Source organism: Epinephelus fuscoguttatus, linkage group LG3 (genome assembly GCF_011397635.1).
Source record: "Epinephelus fuscoguttatus linkage group LG3, E.fuscoguttatus.final_Chr_v1".
In the NCBI taxonomy this organism is placed as follows: Eukaryota; Metazoa; Chordata; class Actinopteri; order Perciformes; family Serranidae; genus Epinephelus; species Epinephelus fuscoguttatus.
Window position 1 is genome coordinate 40,388,101 of NC_064754.1, and position 15,757 is coordinate 40,403,857.

At 40.4% G+C, this 15,757-nt stretch overlaps 1 protein-coding gene across 1 annotated transcript in view; it reads left to right on the plus strand.

The window, feature by feature from the left end:
* pcdh7a (protocadherin 7a) overlaps positions 1-11,062 on the plus strand; it is a 55,026-nt gene extending 43,964 nt beyond the window's left edge. The window contains exons 4-5 of the mRNA XM_049571839.1: positions 3,368-3,569; positions 6,884-11,062. Of these exons, the coding sequence (XP_049427796.1) occupies positions 3,368-3,569; positions 6,884-7,422 (741 nt within the window). The 3' untranslated portion in view covers positions 7,423-11,062. The remainder of the gene's footprint in view (positions 1-3,367; positions 3,570-6,883) is intronic.
* The last annotated feature ends 4,695 nt before the right edge of the window (positions 11,063-15,757 follow it).

Below are 15,757 nucleotides of genomic sequence, written 5' to 3' on the forward strand. Positions count from 1 at the left end.
ACATTTTCCAGACTATTGGAGCCTTGGAATTATTAGCTGTCTGAACAATGGCATGGCTCCATAAAACTTGAGCAAGGAGATGACATTTCCAGCTATTGTCTTTGGTTTAAAAATGAGGCACATCTCCAGAAACTGGTTAAAAATTATGGAATATCATTTCCTCCAGATGGTTAGAAGAGACGGAAACGTGTGTGGAGAAATAATGTCTCTTGTTGTCTTGTGATCAGAAATAATTATCATTTTACACCATCATCATCATGAAATAATTATTCTGTGAACATGAAAAAACATTCAGCCATGATGTTGAATTATCATTATGCTATGATCGTAAGAACAGTTTTGACAGCCTGTTAAGTCAAGAAATAGAGGATTTATTTGTGATGTCATCATCACTGATTTCAAAAACTTATTATGGTGAGATCACACAATTAACTTTCTTCTCATCGCATGACAACAAAAATGATATTTACCCGTGCCCTCTCTGGCCCTCTAATACTCAGCCCCTTATACTTATTCACCCACTTTTTCTTCTCTGTGCCATCGCCCCTGGTCTGAACGAGTGGAAAAGAGGTTGGGCTGCTTCTTCTAAACTAATGCTCTAAAAATACATTGCTTTCTCTGTGGAGAGTTAAGATGAAGCCACTGAGATTCCAAGAACTGCTCCTTTTCCATTAGAATCTAATATCTCTTCCTCCTCCTCGGTCTTGCTTGTGCTCACAATCTTTGCTGTCTGAGTCACTTTCTCTCATCCCTTTTTCATCTAAGCCTTGTCAAGAAATGGCGGAAGAAACAAGTGCTCCGTTAATTTCCCCTCTCCTGCTTAATTAACTTTGCTGTGTTCCTCTCTCCTCCTGTCTTGCATGTTCATTAGGTGAAATGTTCAAATGTTCCCTTTTCTTTTGGTGTTTGGAGGAAAAAGAAGAATTGGTTCAGTTTGGTCTTTCATGCCAGTCGTCCATCCGTTTCCCTCCAGATTATCCCGAGGCGACGTTCCGAGCTGAAGTTTTTACCGCCTTAATCTGCGTCTTCCCTCTGTTCCCTCACTTCCTCGCTATACGCTGCGTGTTACAAAGCAGATCTAAATTGAAAGGGTTATAATTTTGCAAGCAGATAAATGAGTATGAGAGGAGATAGGAGGGGTGTTGTATGGAAACAGGCTTCCTGGTGCAGAGTGATCCCTCCAGGCCAGACGGAGTCATTTAACTCCCTCAGATATTCTCTCAGCATGGACTTATTACAGTCCCTTTTTTTCCTCTCCAAAGTGAAAACTGGTCTGCTAACTAGACTGGGGTGATTTGTGTGGTGAAATCACAGCAGGTGTAATGCTCAGTTTGAGTGAATGATGTGATTTGTTACTGAATCACCACCACTTCCACTGCAGGATCGGGATATTTGTCAGTGGTGGTAGATGGCCTGTTGCTCTGTGTTCACAGTGATGGGTGCAGCCTGCTTTTCAAAGCCACATGGTTGCACTTCAAGCTTTCACAAATTGTATTATTCACATCCCAGTTGACTTCAGCATTGCTTTAAGGAATACCATCTGTATATCAATTACTCACCTGAAATTTGTGAAGAAAATTTTGTTTTTCTCATAGGCACACAAGGTGAAAGGAGAATCCAAAAAGGCGATCATTCTTCATAAATTGAAGTAAACAGTGACTGCATTTAACAACAACAAAACTTTCAAAACATCAATTGACAAACTCACAAACAACTCGTGCAGTATAATTCATGTCTCATTTATCCAAACATACACTCAGTACTTCCCAAACACGTGCATTTTTATTTAAAGGTTACAGTTGTGAAAATGCGTGTGTTTAGGAAGTACCGAGCATATGGATGGATGAGGGCCGGGCCAAAGCTGTATGCATGTGCAGCATGTGATGGCTGCCTCGCTGAACTACTGCTGCTCACACGCTTGCAGTGTTCACACAGAGAGCATTGTGCCGATACTCCACTCATTTATGGAGCCATGCAAGCAACTTACTGCACTGTCAATAACACGGTCATGCAAATATTTCACAACAAAAAGCCTTGTGTTATCAAATGAAGGGATTCTGTCCATAGAAACGTTGTCAGAGCACTTTTATTGTGAAACGGAAACAGGAAAGGTTGAGTAAGACAGAAGTGTTCAAATTTCTTGATGTCTGTGAGTGATCTAGACATTGAAACTGTAGTGAAAGGTGATAGATGAAAGGTGGTATAATGTAAATATGAATATCAAAAGACCATTTTCATTGTCTATTTTTGTTCACGTCACACAGAAAAAATCAGTGAGCCTCCAAATCTCTAGATGTGCTGCAGCTGAGCAGCACTGCTCACGCGGGCATTGTGGCTGCTCTAACCTGTCAACACAGGCCTGCACCAAAATTAGATTTTAATTATACTTTTCGAGTTGTTGCAAAGTTTGTAAATGGAGTTTTTGATATAGTTTTGCGGATCCCAATGACTTCATTTCATGAAGAACGTTTGCCCTTTTCAGATTCTTCACTCACTGTCGAGGTATGCAGAGAAAAATATTCTTTATTTCTGTTGTTGTTAACAAATTCAATGAAAAAAGCAAAACCAACAATGCAATAATTCGCCTCCCATAGTTTCCAACTTTCCTACCCTGTCTGTGGCACTTAGCCAAAAGCCCATTTGTTCCCTCTGAGGTTGTAAATCTGTTTCTTTTGTGTGTGTGTGTGTGTGTGTGTGTGTGTGTGTGTGTGTGTGTGTGTGTGTGTGTGTGTGTAAACACAGTAGTTGGGAGTAACTTAAAATAGACCACAGTGTCCATGTTATCTTTTATAAAGTAACATGTCATCCATTGCCACAGTATGGCTCATTGATGTGTGTTTAATTGACTACGATGGAGCTATATCAGGCTTTGGATACACCGTCAAGTCTTGTTAATAAGATCAATGCGTTACTGGTTTTGTTCTTTCAGCAGGATTTGTTGACTGTAATAAAAATATAGAATATCACCAGACTTTTCATTTAACACCTTTCACTTATTTTAATGGAGCACCAAGTAAGTGTTTTTGAGAGTGGAGTCTATTACCCAGCTGCTGCTACTGGGCGCCATTCCAGATGAAAAATAACTGTCTCCAGGCTGGCCAGAGGTTTGTAAACATCAGCCATGTCCAGCAGCATTAATCTAAACTGGGATTAAAAGCCAACTGAAAACTTTGAAAGACCTCCGTGATTGGTTGATGACTATTACCCTCCATTGTAGCAGCTAAGCTCATAATCAAGGCGAACACAATCAGATAATCTCAATATGTCTTTGCAGACCCCTGCCCACCAGCCTAATCCCCAGATTTAGAATCTCAGATTAGGAATGCAGGATGATTAATCCCATATTGTGTTTGTATGTTCCCCGTAGGGGACCCTTCGCCGGGTGACCTTCTCGGTAGTGAGCCAGCCCCAGGATGGCGGTTGCTATGACAGTGGCCTGGAGGACTCGGAGACGCCGAGCAGCAAGAGTTCATCTGGGCCGCGGCTGGGTGCTCTGCCGCTGCCCGAGGAAGGCTACGAGCGGACCACACCGGAGGGCAGTGTGGGGGAGGAGGAGCATGTGGAGAATGGTTAGAGCAACCACACATACACACACACACACACACACACACACACACCAATACACATACACATCATACAGTAAACAGCCAATAAAATTCACTGAACTCATTCAGAGTTGTGGTCAAGAGGCTACCACACACATTTGCTTTCGTATTATGTCTCTCAAGGCTTTATTGTATGTACTGTATTCTCTGAATGCCATAGACATGTTCTTATCATACGCACACTCCCAATCACACGCACACACACACACACACACACACACACACCTTTGAAACCCTGACTTGCTGTCAAGGTTTCAAGCCTTTTTTCTCTTCTCTTTTATGAATAAAGCAATTGTCCTGTGTGTGTATGCATGTGCTGCACATATGTTTCTTTGAAAGCGTGTGTGTTATGTGAAAAGCTTCTTTAGAAAAGCTAATGTGCGGCAGTGCGTTGTGCCAGAGGCTCATCAGTGGCCTTGCTGTCAGTCAGCAGCCCAAACTTTCCCTTTTACCAATGAAATTGTGTTTTTACCTTTTCCAACCGGGTCTCTGTCAAGGATGGAGAAAAGCAAAAAGAAAAGGTTTTTTATTATATCTTTTCTTTTTATTTGGTCTCGCCAAAGTGGGAACAACTGAAGCAACACACCAAGGTCACTATGACCTTGGGGACTGTGATTGACTGTACTGCGGGGTTAAATGCTGCTTTTTGCCTGACGTGGAAATCTTGAGGATGTTTGTGAGGTTTAATGCATTTTCTTCACGGTCAGATTGAGAGAGGAATTGAACAGAGAATTCATTGTGTTGGTTATAATTATACTGTATAATGATGTGCTTGTTTGGTTTCACATGGATTTGCTGCTGCAGCTGCTGCTGCTGCTGCTGTACATAGGCACCTAAACTGAAATTAGTTGTCAGAATACAACAGGAATATTTAATTTCTTGTGTTTAATTCAAGTAAGGCAGAATTTAGAAATTCAAACAGTGGATAAAAATAAATCTCACTAGATGTGCATGGAATGTTTAACTTTAAATATCTGTTACATGACACCAGCACAGTTTCTGTAATTGACAGGAAAGTCACATTTACCTCATCTATCATCATTATAGGTCCTGTCTCCATTTAACACCATGTCAGTATTGATTCATAAATGACTGATTTACATAGATAATAACCAGAACCTTTGACACTTGCCCCTGTAGATCATCAGCATCAGCATCTCTGTTGGCCTCACTCACCTTTTGAACCAACACTTATGGCACTTAATCCTTTCCCTGTATGTGAAGAAATTTAGATTTGTCACTCAAATTTCTGACAATTATCTTCAGTTTGGCCTCAGTAGTTGTTTGTTTTGACCTCACCTTTCACCTTTCATGTAATGCTGAGCACAGCTGCTATTTTTTTTCAGAAACATTCTTTCAAAGTCAGCAATTTCCATTTTGCTCTACCAGCATTTTTCTTGCCTTTCTTGCTTCCCTCAAATTACTTCCCCTTATAACCTTTGTCCCGTTTTTTTAAACCATTTTTTCTTCGTCTTGTCTTCCTCAATGTTCAGCTTATCTCTTCTGTTTGTACTCTGTCTGCTTTACTTTCGTATTCGACTGTCCAGGGTTCCCATGGTCATGAAATTCCTGGAAAAGCTGTGAAAGTAGAATTGTTTTCCAGGCCTGGGATTGTATTTGAATAAATAGATTGTTTTGGAAAAATGTTGATATACATTGTTTTGGCTATTGTTTAAAACAGTGGTTCTCAACCAGAGGTCCTTGAGGGAGTTCCAAGGGGTCTCCCAGGGGGATATAGTTTATTTTCACTATTTAATTCACTATAGAAGTGAGCCCAATATGAGTAAGAGTCACAATGGTGATGATTCTAATCATAGGTTTCACTTCCTCCACACTTATCTTTTCAACTGTAGTTGACGACTAAAGAATTCTGGTTTGAATCTTGTCAGACAACCCAAATATCTTCAGATGGATGTCCCTGAAGCGATGTCTTGTCACCTAATGTGTATCAATTTAGGGGACCTTGACACCAAAAAAGGTGAAGAACCACTGGTTTAAACTATGTCCATAAAAATCCAAACCATGCCTAACATTATGCAAAATGCATTCCTGGTATTATACTTATTTAAAATCTGGTACTGTGCTGTGTAACCATTGAAACATCACTATTATCAAGTGACACATATACCAGACCAGTACTGTGTCATTGCCAAGGCTGCACCTCTTAAGGGGGGAAGAAACGTGCTGTCACATCAGGAGAGAAACAAGAAAATGCTTAAAAGCTGATGTGTAGTGGGTTAACCAAGGTTTTCAAACTGAGATCTGAGCAACAAAATATGCATGAATATTCACTGTCACTTAGGTAAATGGCTAAATGATGCTGGTGACAGTTACTACTAGTGGATAGCTAACGTTAGCTTGAGTAAAGTCATTCAGTATAGCAGCATCAGACTGTTGTCTCCAGCTAAATCTCAGCCTATAGATCAAACCGTTGGCTGTTAACATGTTGGTTATTTACAGGCAACACTTAGCCAAACGATATCTGATGATCCAGTCAAATATACATATTTGATTGAATATCAAGGTATCGTAATCCAGCCATCTTTATGTGAAATTTCAGGCTGGTGTGTTAGGTCACTGATCCACTTAGACAGGGGAAGCTTGAAGGGGCATGACAATGATCAGTCTTAATTTATCAAGGTTTATTGAAGGTTTGTTAATATTCTCAGATTCAGGCAAAGTCACAAAACAAGATCAAGAAATAAATAAAAAAAAATCAAAATTATAATCCAAACTCACATCAAATTGCATTGATATCATTGGTTTTCTATCGCCAAAAAGGGGCAAGACCTTTATTTTATGAAAGTACCCTTATATGCCAGTCTGCCCTATTGTTAAATGCACCTAGTTGGTGGCAGGAATGTCAAGCAAGTGAGTAAAGTTAGCAGGCTCTAGCAGTCTGCTTATCTGCAAATGCCAATGGAGTACATGTTTAAAATGTATGGCTGCATCATTATATAGGCCTACCCATTTTAAACTACTTAAAAAAAAAGGTCATAGAAATGGGGTAAAATACTGTGGGAAAGTTATGGAGACATTTTGAATATTGGTAAAAATGTGAGGAAATCCTGATTGTCTCTTCTTGGATTGTCCTGATGGTTAGAACACATACTGTGCAATGGCAGCCTCCCCACTGGATCCTGCTTGTGCACCTTAGCTTCATGTCATGCCCTCCCCCCATATTTCCTGTCTGTGTCTTTACTGAAAACTATCAAATGAAGGCAGCAAAAACCCTTATTTTTTTCCTCTTCTTTTTACCCCTCTGTCCCTCTATCCAGATGCCAGACAGCTGCCAGACGTAGCTCTGACAGGAAAGTGTACCAGGGAGTGTGATGAGTTTGGCCACTCTGACACTTGTTGGATGCCCGTCCGCCCCTCACCTCGCCAGCGCCAGCGCCACGGCAGCGATCCCCCACGGCTCTCAACTTTCGCCCCTGGAGACGATAATAACAACCTCCGTGGCAATGACCATGAGAGTGACAGCGAGAGTGCCGGCAGCGCAGGGAGCTCAGAACCTGGGGTGGTCGTCAGCGGAGAAGGTCAGAGATTACCCTTAACCAATGGGGATCCTCTCGGCACCCTGGGTAGCGGAGACCGCAACAGGAACATGGGCGATCACAACCGTAACCTTCTGAACCGCAAGATGACTTCAGCATCCTATGACACGTTTAGCAGCGCAGGCTTCGGAAGGCGCCAGCAAGAGGAGGAAGGAGGAGAGGGCCAGAACCCACCTGAGGTCATACCACTGACGCGGACGGGAGGGGACTACAAGACTACTTCCTGCCTCACGTTGTCACGTCGAGAGGTCTACCTGTGACAGCCTCGCAATGGAGCAATCATCACCGCACCACTCCCTTTTCTGAAAAACAGGGAGGGTTAAGACTTTACTGGAAAGTCATCAGTTTGGAAGGCCTTTTAAACCCGCGAAGATGTGAAAATGTCAGAAAAGATGTTTTCCAAAAGCCGTATATCAAATTGGAACTCTTGGATTCTGATTATTATTTATAGGCACCTAAACTCAAGCAAGTGATGGATCGACTCTTTGGAGATCTCTGACCAGGAGTACTAAAAAAAATGAAGTCTTTTTTAACTACTAGTGAAAGTTGCCTACAGGCAAATATCCTATTATGTCCATGTGGAGGAGGACAACTTCATCTCTTCTTCTTTTTACCTGAATCCAATGCATGCCTGACCCTCTGCCACAGAGGGATCTGTGTGAAGAAGAGAGAGATTGAGACTGAGTAAATCCTGATGCTATAAATGCCTCGGTGCATATAAAAACTTTCACCGAGGCTACAGCAGGCAAGATTTGGACTCAACTGGTGAACCATCTGCTGAAAATATCACCGAGGTCTTAAACAGCCGAAAATAGATGAAAAGAAGTAACGGGTCTTTGATTGAGTTTTTTGGATCTAATTCAAACCAATCAAACTTTGTAATGTCTAATTGACTCTATCGTAACACAAGACGGGGATATTAACCAATCAAACTGCTAATCCCGTGAGAATCTTAACAAACAGAGTATCAAAGTACGGACAAAATTGTTCTCACTGTACAGTTAAACGGTAGGAAAAAATGTGCTGATCTCTAAAATCAGGTATCTTTAAAAACATGAACAATTCAGAACAAACTGCAACAATGTGAAAATGTGTTTTTTTACAGTAATCAACTGTAATTCTGAATACATGGTTCTCATAGAGTGTCAGTAGTGCCACAGAATTCCGGCGTGTGTGAAAATACGTGTTTATTATTTTGGCCTTCACACCCAGTCTGTATGTATATATTGTATGTGTGTATTTGACGAGACGGCAGTGTTATCTCTCTGTGACCGTTTCAGAGTAGACTGAGGTGATGAGTTCACTGCAAACCTACGGTATCCTAACAGTGTTTCATGTATCATAAATGTTCTTTCACACACATGCACACACACGCATGCACGCACTGACACACACACACACAGACCGAAGCATGTAAACACAAACTCATACAGTGCATTTACAGAATGTGAACATGCGTAGGGCCACAGTTTATGACATGATTCAGTGGCCATGTAACATAAAGTATATAATAACTTGCATTAACTTTCATACAGAGTACATTAAGCACACACACACACACACACACACACACACATTCAGCATATTAAGACCTAAGTAAAGACACAAACCCATGTTAAGATGTGCGCAATTCATATGCACTATGTGTGTATGTGCTCTTAATCATAATTTTTTAACATATTGCCTCTCATTGAACTAGCTGTAGCATTTTGCCTGCTCCCCCTCCAGCCAGTATTTAAACATGAAATGTATTTAAATAATAATTACTCATCTCTCTGACTGATGCGTGGGGCTCCATTAAAGGGAATTTCAGACATTTCATCTATGTAATGATAGACAATGTGGGAATATGGGATATTCTGCATACTGTAAGTAGGACTCATAGAAAAACCAAATTTCTGTAAGAAAAAAAAATGGACACGAAAAAAGGACTCTGCATGAAAGAAAGATAATGCTAACTTTTTGTCTCTCTTTTTTAAACCACACGCCTTTTTTGGATACAACGCCTATTTGGATAAATCTGTATTATATGTGTGTGCTTATGGGGACATGGAGATAATGATGGCAGCAAGGGAGTTAGCTTTAGTGGATTAAACTGTTCCTGCTTTATCGTGGAGCGAGTTTGGGGGTAACCTTGGGCCTTTTCTCTCAGTTTTCCACGGCCCAAAGTTGGCACAAAAGGGTGCCGCAGGCTGTAACAAAAAGGAACACAATGTAGTGGGAGCGCAGAGTACTGTTGCACCCCGTTTCACCGCGCAGTGCCGACCTGAACACGCCCATACTGCTGTGCTGAACTGCACAGATAACAGACTCCTTCACATTCGTCCTTCCCAGCAGCTACTGCACGACTCCAGACACACTCTGCTGCACTGGGCTGAAGAGTGGGTGTGGATCGAGGCCAGCACATCTTAATTCCCATCATCAGTGTGTGGTTCAGTGGTGTGATAGGGATAATAGGGTTAGGTCGTCCCTGTGGTCTTAATGAGTTTCCTTTCTCCTCTCTTCTCCTCCCTTGATCTGCACTGATCTCATTAATGTCTGGATTGGCGAATGTAACGCTGCTGGAAATTGCCAGTAAGTGTGTCTCTTCATTTTTCTGCTTGTTTTGGATGAGGTGAGGCGAGGGAGACATGCTTGTTAAGGATGTGCTACAATTTAGTTCCTAGATTCTTGTAGAGTTAGAAAGAAGAGCAACACTCAGGTAAGATGTGCGACAAACTTGTTCACTAACTACTTGTGGTTTTTGGCCACACACAAACCCACACACTGTTGCTGCTTGACTGTCCCCTCACTGAAAGGTAACTCAACGTGTGGACACAGTAAAGTACTCCTGTACATTCGTTTTACAGTGGTTATCGTCCTGACAAATGGGTGTGCTCCATGTGTGTGATTACACTTTGTATACCTGTAAATACCTTCAACTTTACAACTCTGACTGACTCCCTCTAGCTTGTTTTAGGCCACTGATGTACTTACTCCCTAAGCCTTCATTACCCCCAAATCCCCAACATGGCTGTTTACTGAGCTCTGTCATTGATGGACTGTGCTGAGGATGTAACCCAACGCATGGAGTTAATCTGTTTATGGATAGTTCACGTTGAAAAGGGATTGGTGAAAACAATCACAACATCCTGCGGAGTTCATACACTGAAAGACAGAAGGACACACGCTGTTTCTCTGGGAGAAAGATAAGTGTGTCCCAATCCCTTGGACACCAGAAGGGTCTTAAAGAACAAACGTCTAGTTTGGAAGCTTTGGAAAGAGACTCTTGACACAGCCCTGCCTCTTCACAGTGGCAGATATTTCTTCAAACTGCTGTTTTATGGCAGTGTCATTATGGCACCTTTCAGACCCTCCCATCCGGATTTAAGGGAACTTGCTGTACATGAATCTGTGTGGGTGTGTATCTTTTTTTATACTGCACGTTTAAACATGAATATCTTTCAGTCTACTGCAAAACAGAGAGGGGAGACAGACAGAGAAGAGCGTACCGTCTGAGATCTACCATCACCCACTAATGGAGACATTTTTAAAAACAAGACACTTCAGCGCACATCATGTACCTGTCATCCCCCTCGTGCTGTTACCCCTTATAGCCATGTACAGATAAAACTACACTGTAGAACAGACAACTGGAACCCGTAACAGACAATGGCATGCCTAAGGTCTTCGAATCTGCACTTGAGAAAAAAATGAAAAAAAAAATGTTATTTTTATTTTCCTCTTGTTTGTTTTCTTTTCTTACGGGGGCTGGCTCTGTTTTTTGCTGCTCCCTTCCTGTAATTACATAATGAACTAATTGCATTTGCTATGATGAGGAAGAGGAGCTGTCGACAAATGGTTTGGTATGAAGATGAATCATGTAAAGGTTTGACTTTGACATTAAAAACTTCAAACACTCTTGTTTCTTGTTTGTCTGTTAACTTTTAGAGAACTCACACAGTCAGTAACTATGACATAAACAAAAATCATGAGAGTTTTACCTCAGTCGGTGTGCGCTTTCAGGATCTCGATCATTTGGTTTAGGTGGTCATAAAACTCAGCCAAATTGTCTTAAAGCTGTAGTTGATGACTTTAATGAAATCCACTTTTTTCATATTTGCTTAAATCTGTCAGAAGCCTTATTGCACATCTGACAGCTTTACTGTACGTGAACAAAAACAACCAATTAGAGCCAAGGAGTCTTTAATAAAGCTGTCAATCATGTCAATCACTGCTTGTGCACTGCAGTCAAACTGTCAAACTAGGTAGCACTACTCAAATATGAATTAAGATTCTGTTACTACATTGCCTATTTCTCACCTCAAAAGTTTTCATAAACATTTTTAGTGTACTGTTTAGCTGTAAAACACCAAAGTAGGCAACACAGTCGCAGAGTCTTGATTAATATTTGATCAGTACTGCCCAGTTTGACAGTCTGACCACAGTTCATGAGCAGTGATTGACATGATCGACAGCTGCATTACAGATTCCTGGGCTCTGATAGTTGCTTTTGGTGCATTGCTGTCGATTCTAGTGAATGCCAGAGGCAATTGGAAGAGGAGGAGGGTCATGATTTTGATCTTTGTCACGTAGAATACAGTGAGAGTTACAGCAAATATGTCTGTAACTGTAGCTTTAAGTGTTTTTCTTGTCTTCACATTCTGACAAAATCAAACATGTTTTATCTTATTGTAAGTTTTCAGTCTGGGCTCATGCAAATGCTGAAGTTCACTAATGTGAACACTGTCAACAAACAATAGCTGCACGCTCTCCAGCACCAAACAAGGAGCAGCACATCGGGTAGACAGTAAACATGGAGGGCACACCAGGGAGGAGCAAGAATGTGAACAAGTTCTCTCATACTGTGGAAAAGGAGGAGAAACTGGTGGAGTTTTGGAGTAAACAAGAGTCGGTGTTTAATTCAGAATGTATCAGATCCTCCAAGCAGCACATATTTCAGTGAGAAATCTTTAGTTTTTGAATCTTAGCTTTCATTCCCACGGTCTCCTTCCACTTAGATAGCGCAGCTCACCAACGGAGGCTGGTTGCTTTCGTACGCAAAAACAGTTTATCTTTATGGATTACGTTAATGCTGAAAGAATACTGTCAACATGTGACACCTTTTATCTTGTGTTTCTAGAGTTATATGTTTCTGTGGATACATTTGTTCATATATCATATATCCTAAACAGAGTTTGGCACAATATTTTCCACCAGGAGCAGGATGGGAAATAATCTCAAAAGAAATCTAGTTGTAGTTTTGCAAATAGTGATTCTGCAAGATTCCCAGCATTTGCAAAGTCTTAAAATGTGTGGCTTAAAACTGACCTTTTCTTTAGGTGTGATATGGTCTCAGACTTTAGTCTTGCATAAGTCTTTTCAAAGTCTTTTAGTGTACGGCATGCAGACTTGATAAATAGCTGTAGAAACTCTATAAATGATTGGCGTATAATTGCAGGTGACTGGCTGTTCTTTTGCTGATGGCTCATTACAATGTTTGACCCTTTATTCATGTTTTGCTAACATTTACAACTTAAGGGTGCCTCATTAGAAAATGGCACCAGACTGGCTTATAGAGCTGACACTTCCATGACAACTGAGCAAACTTCATCTGGCAGAGAAGACCATGTGATACAGTTGAAAGCTCCAAAACAAGCGACTGAGTGAGTGGAGATGGTACTGACATCCTCTATTAACAAGGTCAAGACTGAACTGTGGAGCTCAATTTTTAAACCGTTTTCATGCCCAACCAATAGAGCCAAAATCCTCCCATTAAACAGAATGACACCTTGATATTCTTATTTTAATGTGTAATGTCAAATTGCACCTGGCTGAAATGCCAGCTGAATAGAATATATTTGGAGAGTATCACTTAAATGTGGCACAATCCATCAGCTATATCTTTGAAAGGTGAATTTTCTGAACCGGATCCTGCTGCAAGAAAACTTTTAAAATGTAGAGGGCAATTTGGACTTAGACTTATCAGAAAACGCTTCCGAGGTGTTAACTGCTGCAAAGATTAGTGTGAAGGACTCAAAATGTCAAAAAAAAAAAAAAAAAGTCCCGCAATCTGTATTCCCCTTAGTCCAATATACAACACTGACACCATGTGGTCATGAATTAATATTACTTTAGTTTTCTAGCAGTGCACATGATGGTTCTTTAGCATGTTGTGAGCAGTTCTCCTTTGTGTCAGATTCACCTTGGTCATAGCAAAGGACAGCAGAGAAGCAGAAGGACGAGGAAGAAATTGATTTATCTAAATAAATCTCAGAGACTACAATATTGAAGAGCTATAAATATATTTCTTTGAATGTTGAGTTGAAGGCTGCTTCTTTTGAGCCGGCAGCTGGAAGATCCACCTGCTAGTTTAATTTATAGCAATCTGGAAAATTTATGAGTATAAGGCTCTTCATATTTCACAATTTATGTCATATCAGATATGAAAATGGATAATAGGTGGATGATGCATTTACTGTAGGTGTAATGTAGAAGTGTAAATGTGAGAAAAAGTGAGGGAGTTGTGACTGCCTGTACGGTTTGGATGTTATATGCATAAAGATTTAAAAGGCTTAAAGCACAGTAATTATTTATTTTTACATTTGTGTACAGCTAAACCACCATTACAAATGATACCAACCAGGGCCATAGTTACTTATTTTACATGAGGGTGGGGGACCATTTTCAGCCTTCTGGACACCTTTTAGAAGTTTCACAGCTAAACTGATCATTTTCGAGCATTTTGGAAAAAAAAAAAATTGATCAGGGATTTTCAAAGTTTTGATGACTGAATTACATTTGGAGAAGCCAGCATATGACTGAGGGCCGCACAGGAAAAGTGCACACACTGTTTCTTTTTTGTAATTTTTTTTTTTATGACATACTATGACATTTGAATGCCTTGTTTAATGATATACTGCACTATGACTTTTTTATGACTTTTTCATGACTTTTTTTATGACGTTTTTGGGTTATGGAAACACCACTTGCAGGTAGTGCCAAACCTAGAACATTTGGTGCCCTTTCTGTCACCTATAAGAAATACCACCTCTGCCTCCACAACCAGTGCACCTTAATAGTAGAATCAGTGTGAAAAATAAGTATATATATGATTATGATGTTTTCATAATGACCATGCTAATCATTATTTGGTGATGCGTGGTTGGTACTAACAAACCAAACATCTTTTAATGTTCAGTTACCTATTATCATCAAAACAACAGAAAAAGCAAAATGTACACTGTTTTCCATTCCAACAGGCCAGGAAGTTGGTCTGCACTTTGTACCTGGCCTATCACTTAATGTAGATCCACTGCGACTTACTAATTAAATTTTTCAAACAATTTCAACTTAATATTCACATCGCAGGTTCAACAAATTATGTTGTTTCAGGAAAGGTTTGAAACAGTGTTTTTCTAGGCTGATGGGTCTAGCTGAAATGTCAATTTATGACTTCCAAGGCCATATAATTTTGTATCCTCATTATCTGCAATTAGTGTAATCGCTTGTATTAAAATGCCAGCATGTGTCACATCCAATAAAAGTCTGTTTTCAACTGAAAATTATGAATTACTGACCACAATTTTTAGGTCTTCGGGAAAGAGCAGTCCAGACATTACCATCCCCGAAGGACCGATTGTTCTGCAGCCTGCAATAAAGCCATAAAAACACACATAAAAGAAAAATCATTACACCACACAATAAAAGGTATTAGCAACCTTTTTTGAAACATCAAAAGCATCAGGTATCGCATCAATCAACTCCTTGTCCTAAGACATTTCATATAAGTGCTGACCATAAAAGGCTTTGTAAATAAATCACACAGTTTCACCAGATAAATGGACGGGGAGTTGTTGGTGATTCAAAAAAAAAAAAAAGAAAGAAAGAATGTCAGTGTCTTTGAACTCTTAATTAAATCCTGGGGATAGACCCAGTGGATGTGAATTTTATGGATTTTATAAAGATAGAGGAAAAGGTTGCAAGGGAGGTGCCTGGTGAAGTAAACCGCAGAATGTTAACCTCCTCACGCACTATCCAGAAATATCAAATGGTCTTTGGAGTTGTCAGATGCTTTCAGGGGCTTAAGCAAACTCCTTTTCCGAGTAAAAGTGAGCTGAAGTGAATTGCCTTTACATGCAGAAAGAGAGGGCTCACAGCTTCAAAGTGGAAAAGATATAATCGTGTAATATGTTGAAATGTTTTCTGATGTCCAGTCAGTTAACATCTGTAGCAGGGTGCTGCATCCCTCCAACACCAAAGAAACATCCAGCATCAGTACAGCTGAGCATAAAGCCTTGCAGATGTGATAAATTCTGTCAGTGCTGTGTTCCTCTGTTCAGGAAAGCCTTGCAGCTGAGCTGTAAACATTTTTTCTCCCTGATATGCGGGCGGTTGATGTGAGATTTTATCCTTCCTGTGTTCCTCCGTAGGCTGTCATTTATGTCTCTTCATCTTTTCATGGTCACATCAGCTTGAACTCATCAAAGCTGCGCCATCACTACTCTTGGTAAAATAGCAGGAAATAACTCATACACAGCGTGGTTTTACATAAAAGTGCATCTCAGGATGAGATAAGTACAGTATGTATCAGCCACAAAGAAAAACACTTCAGAT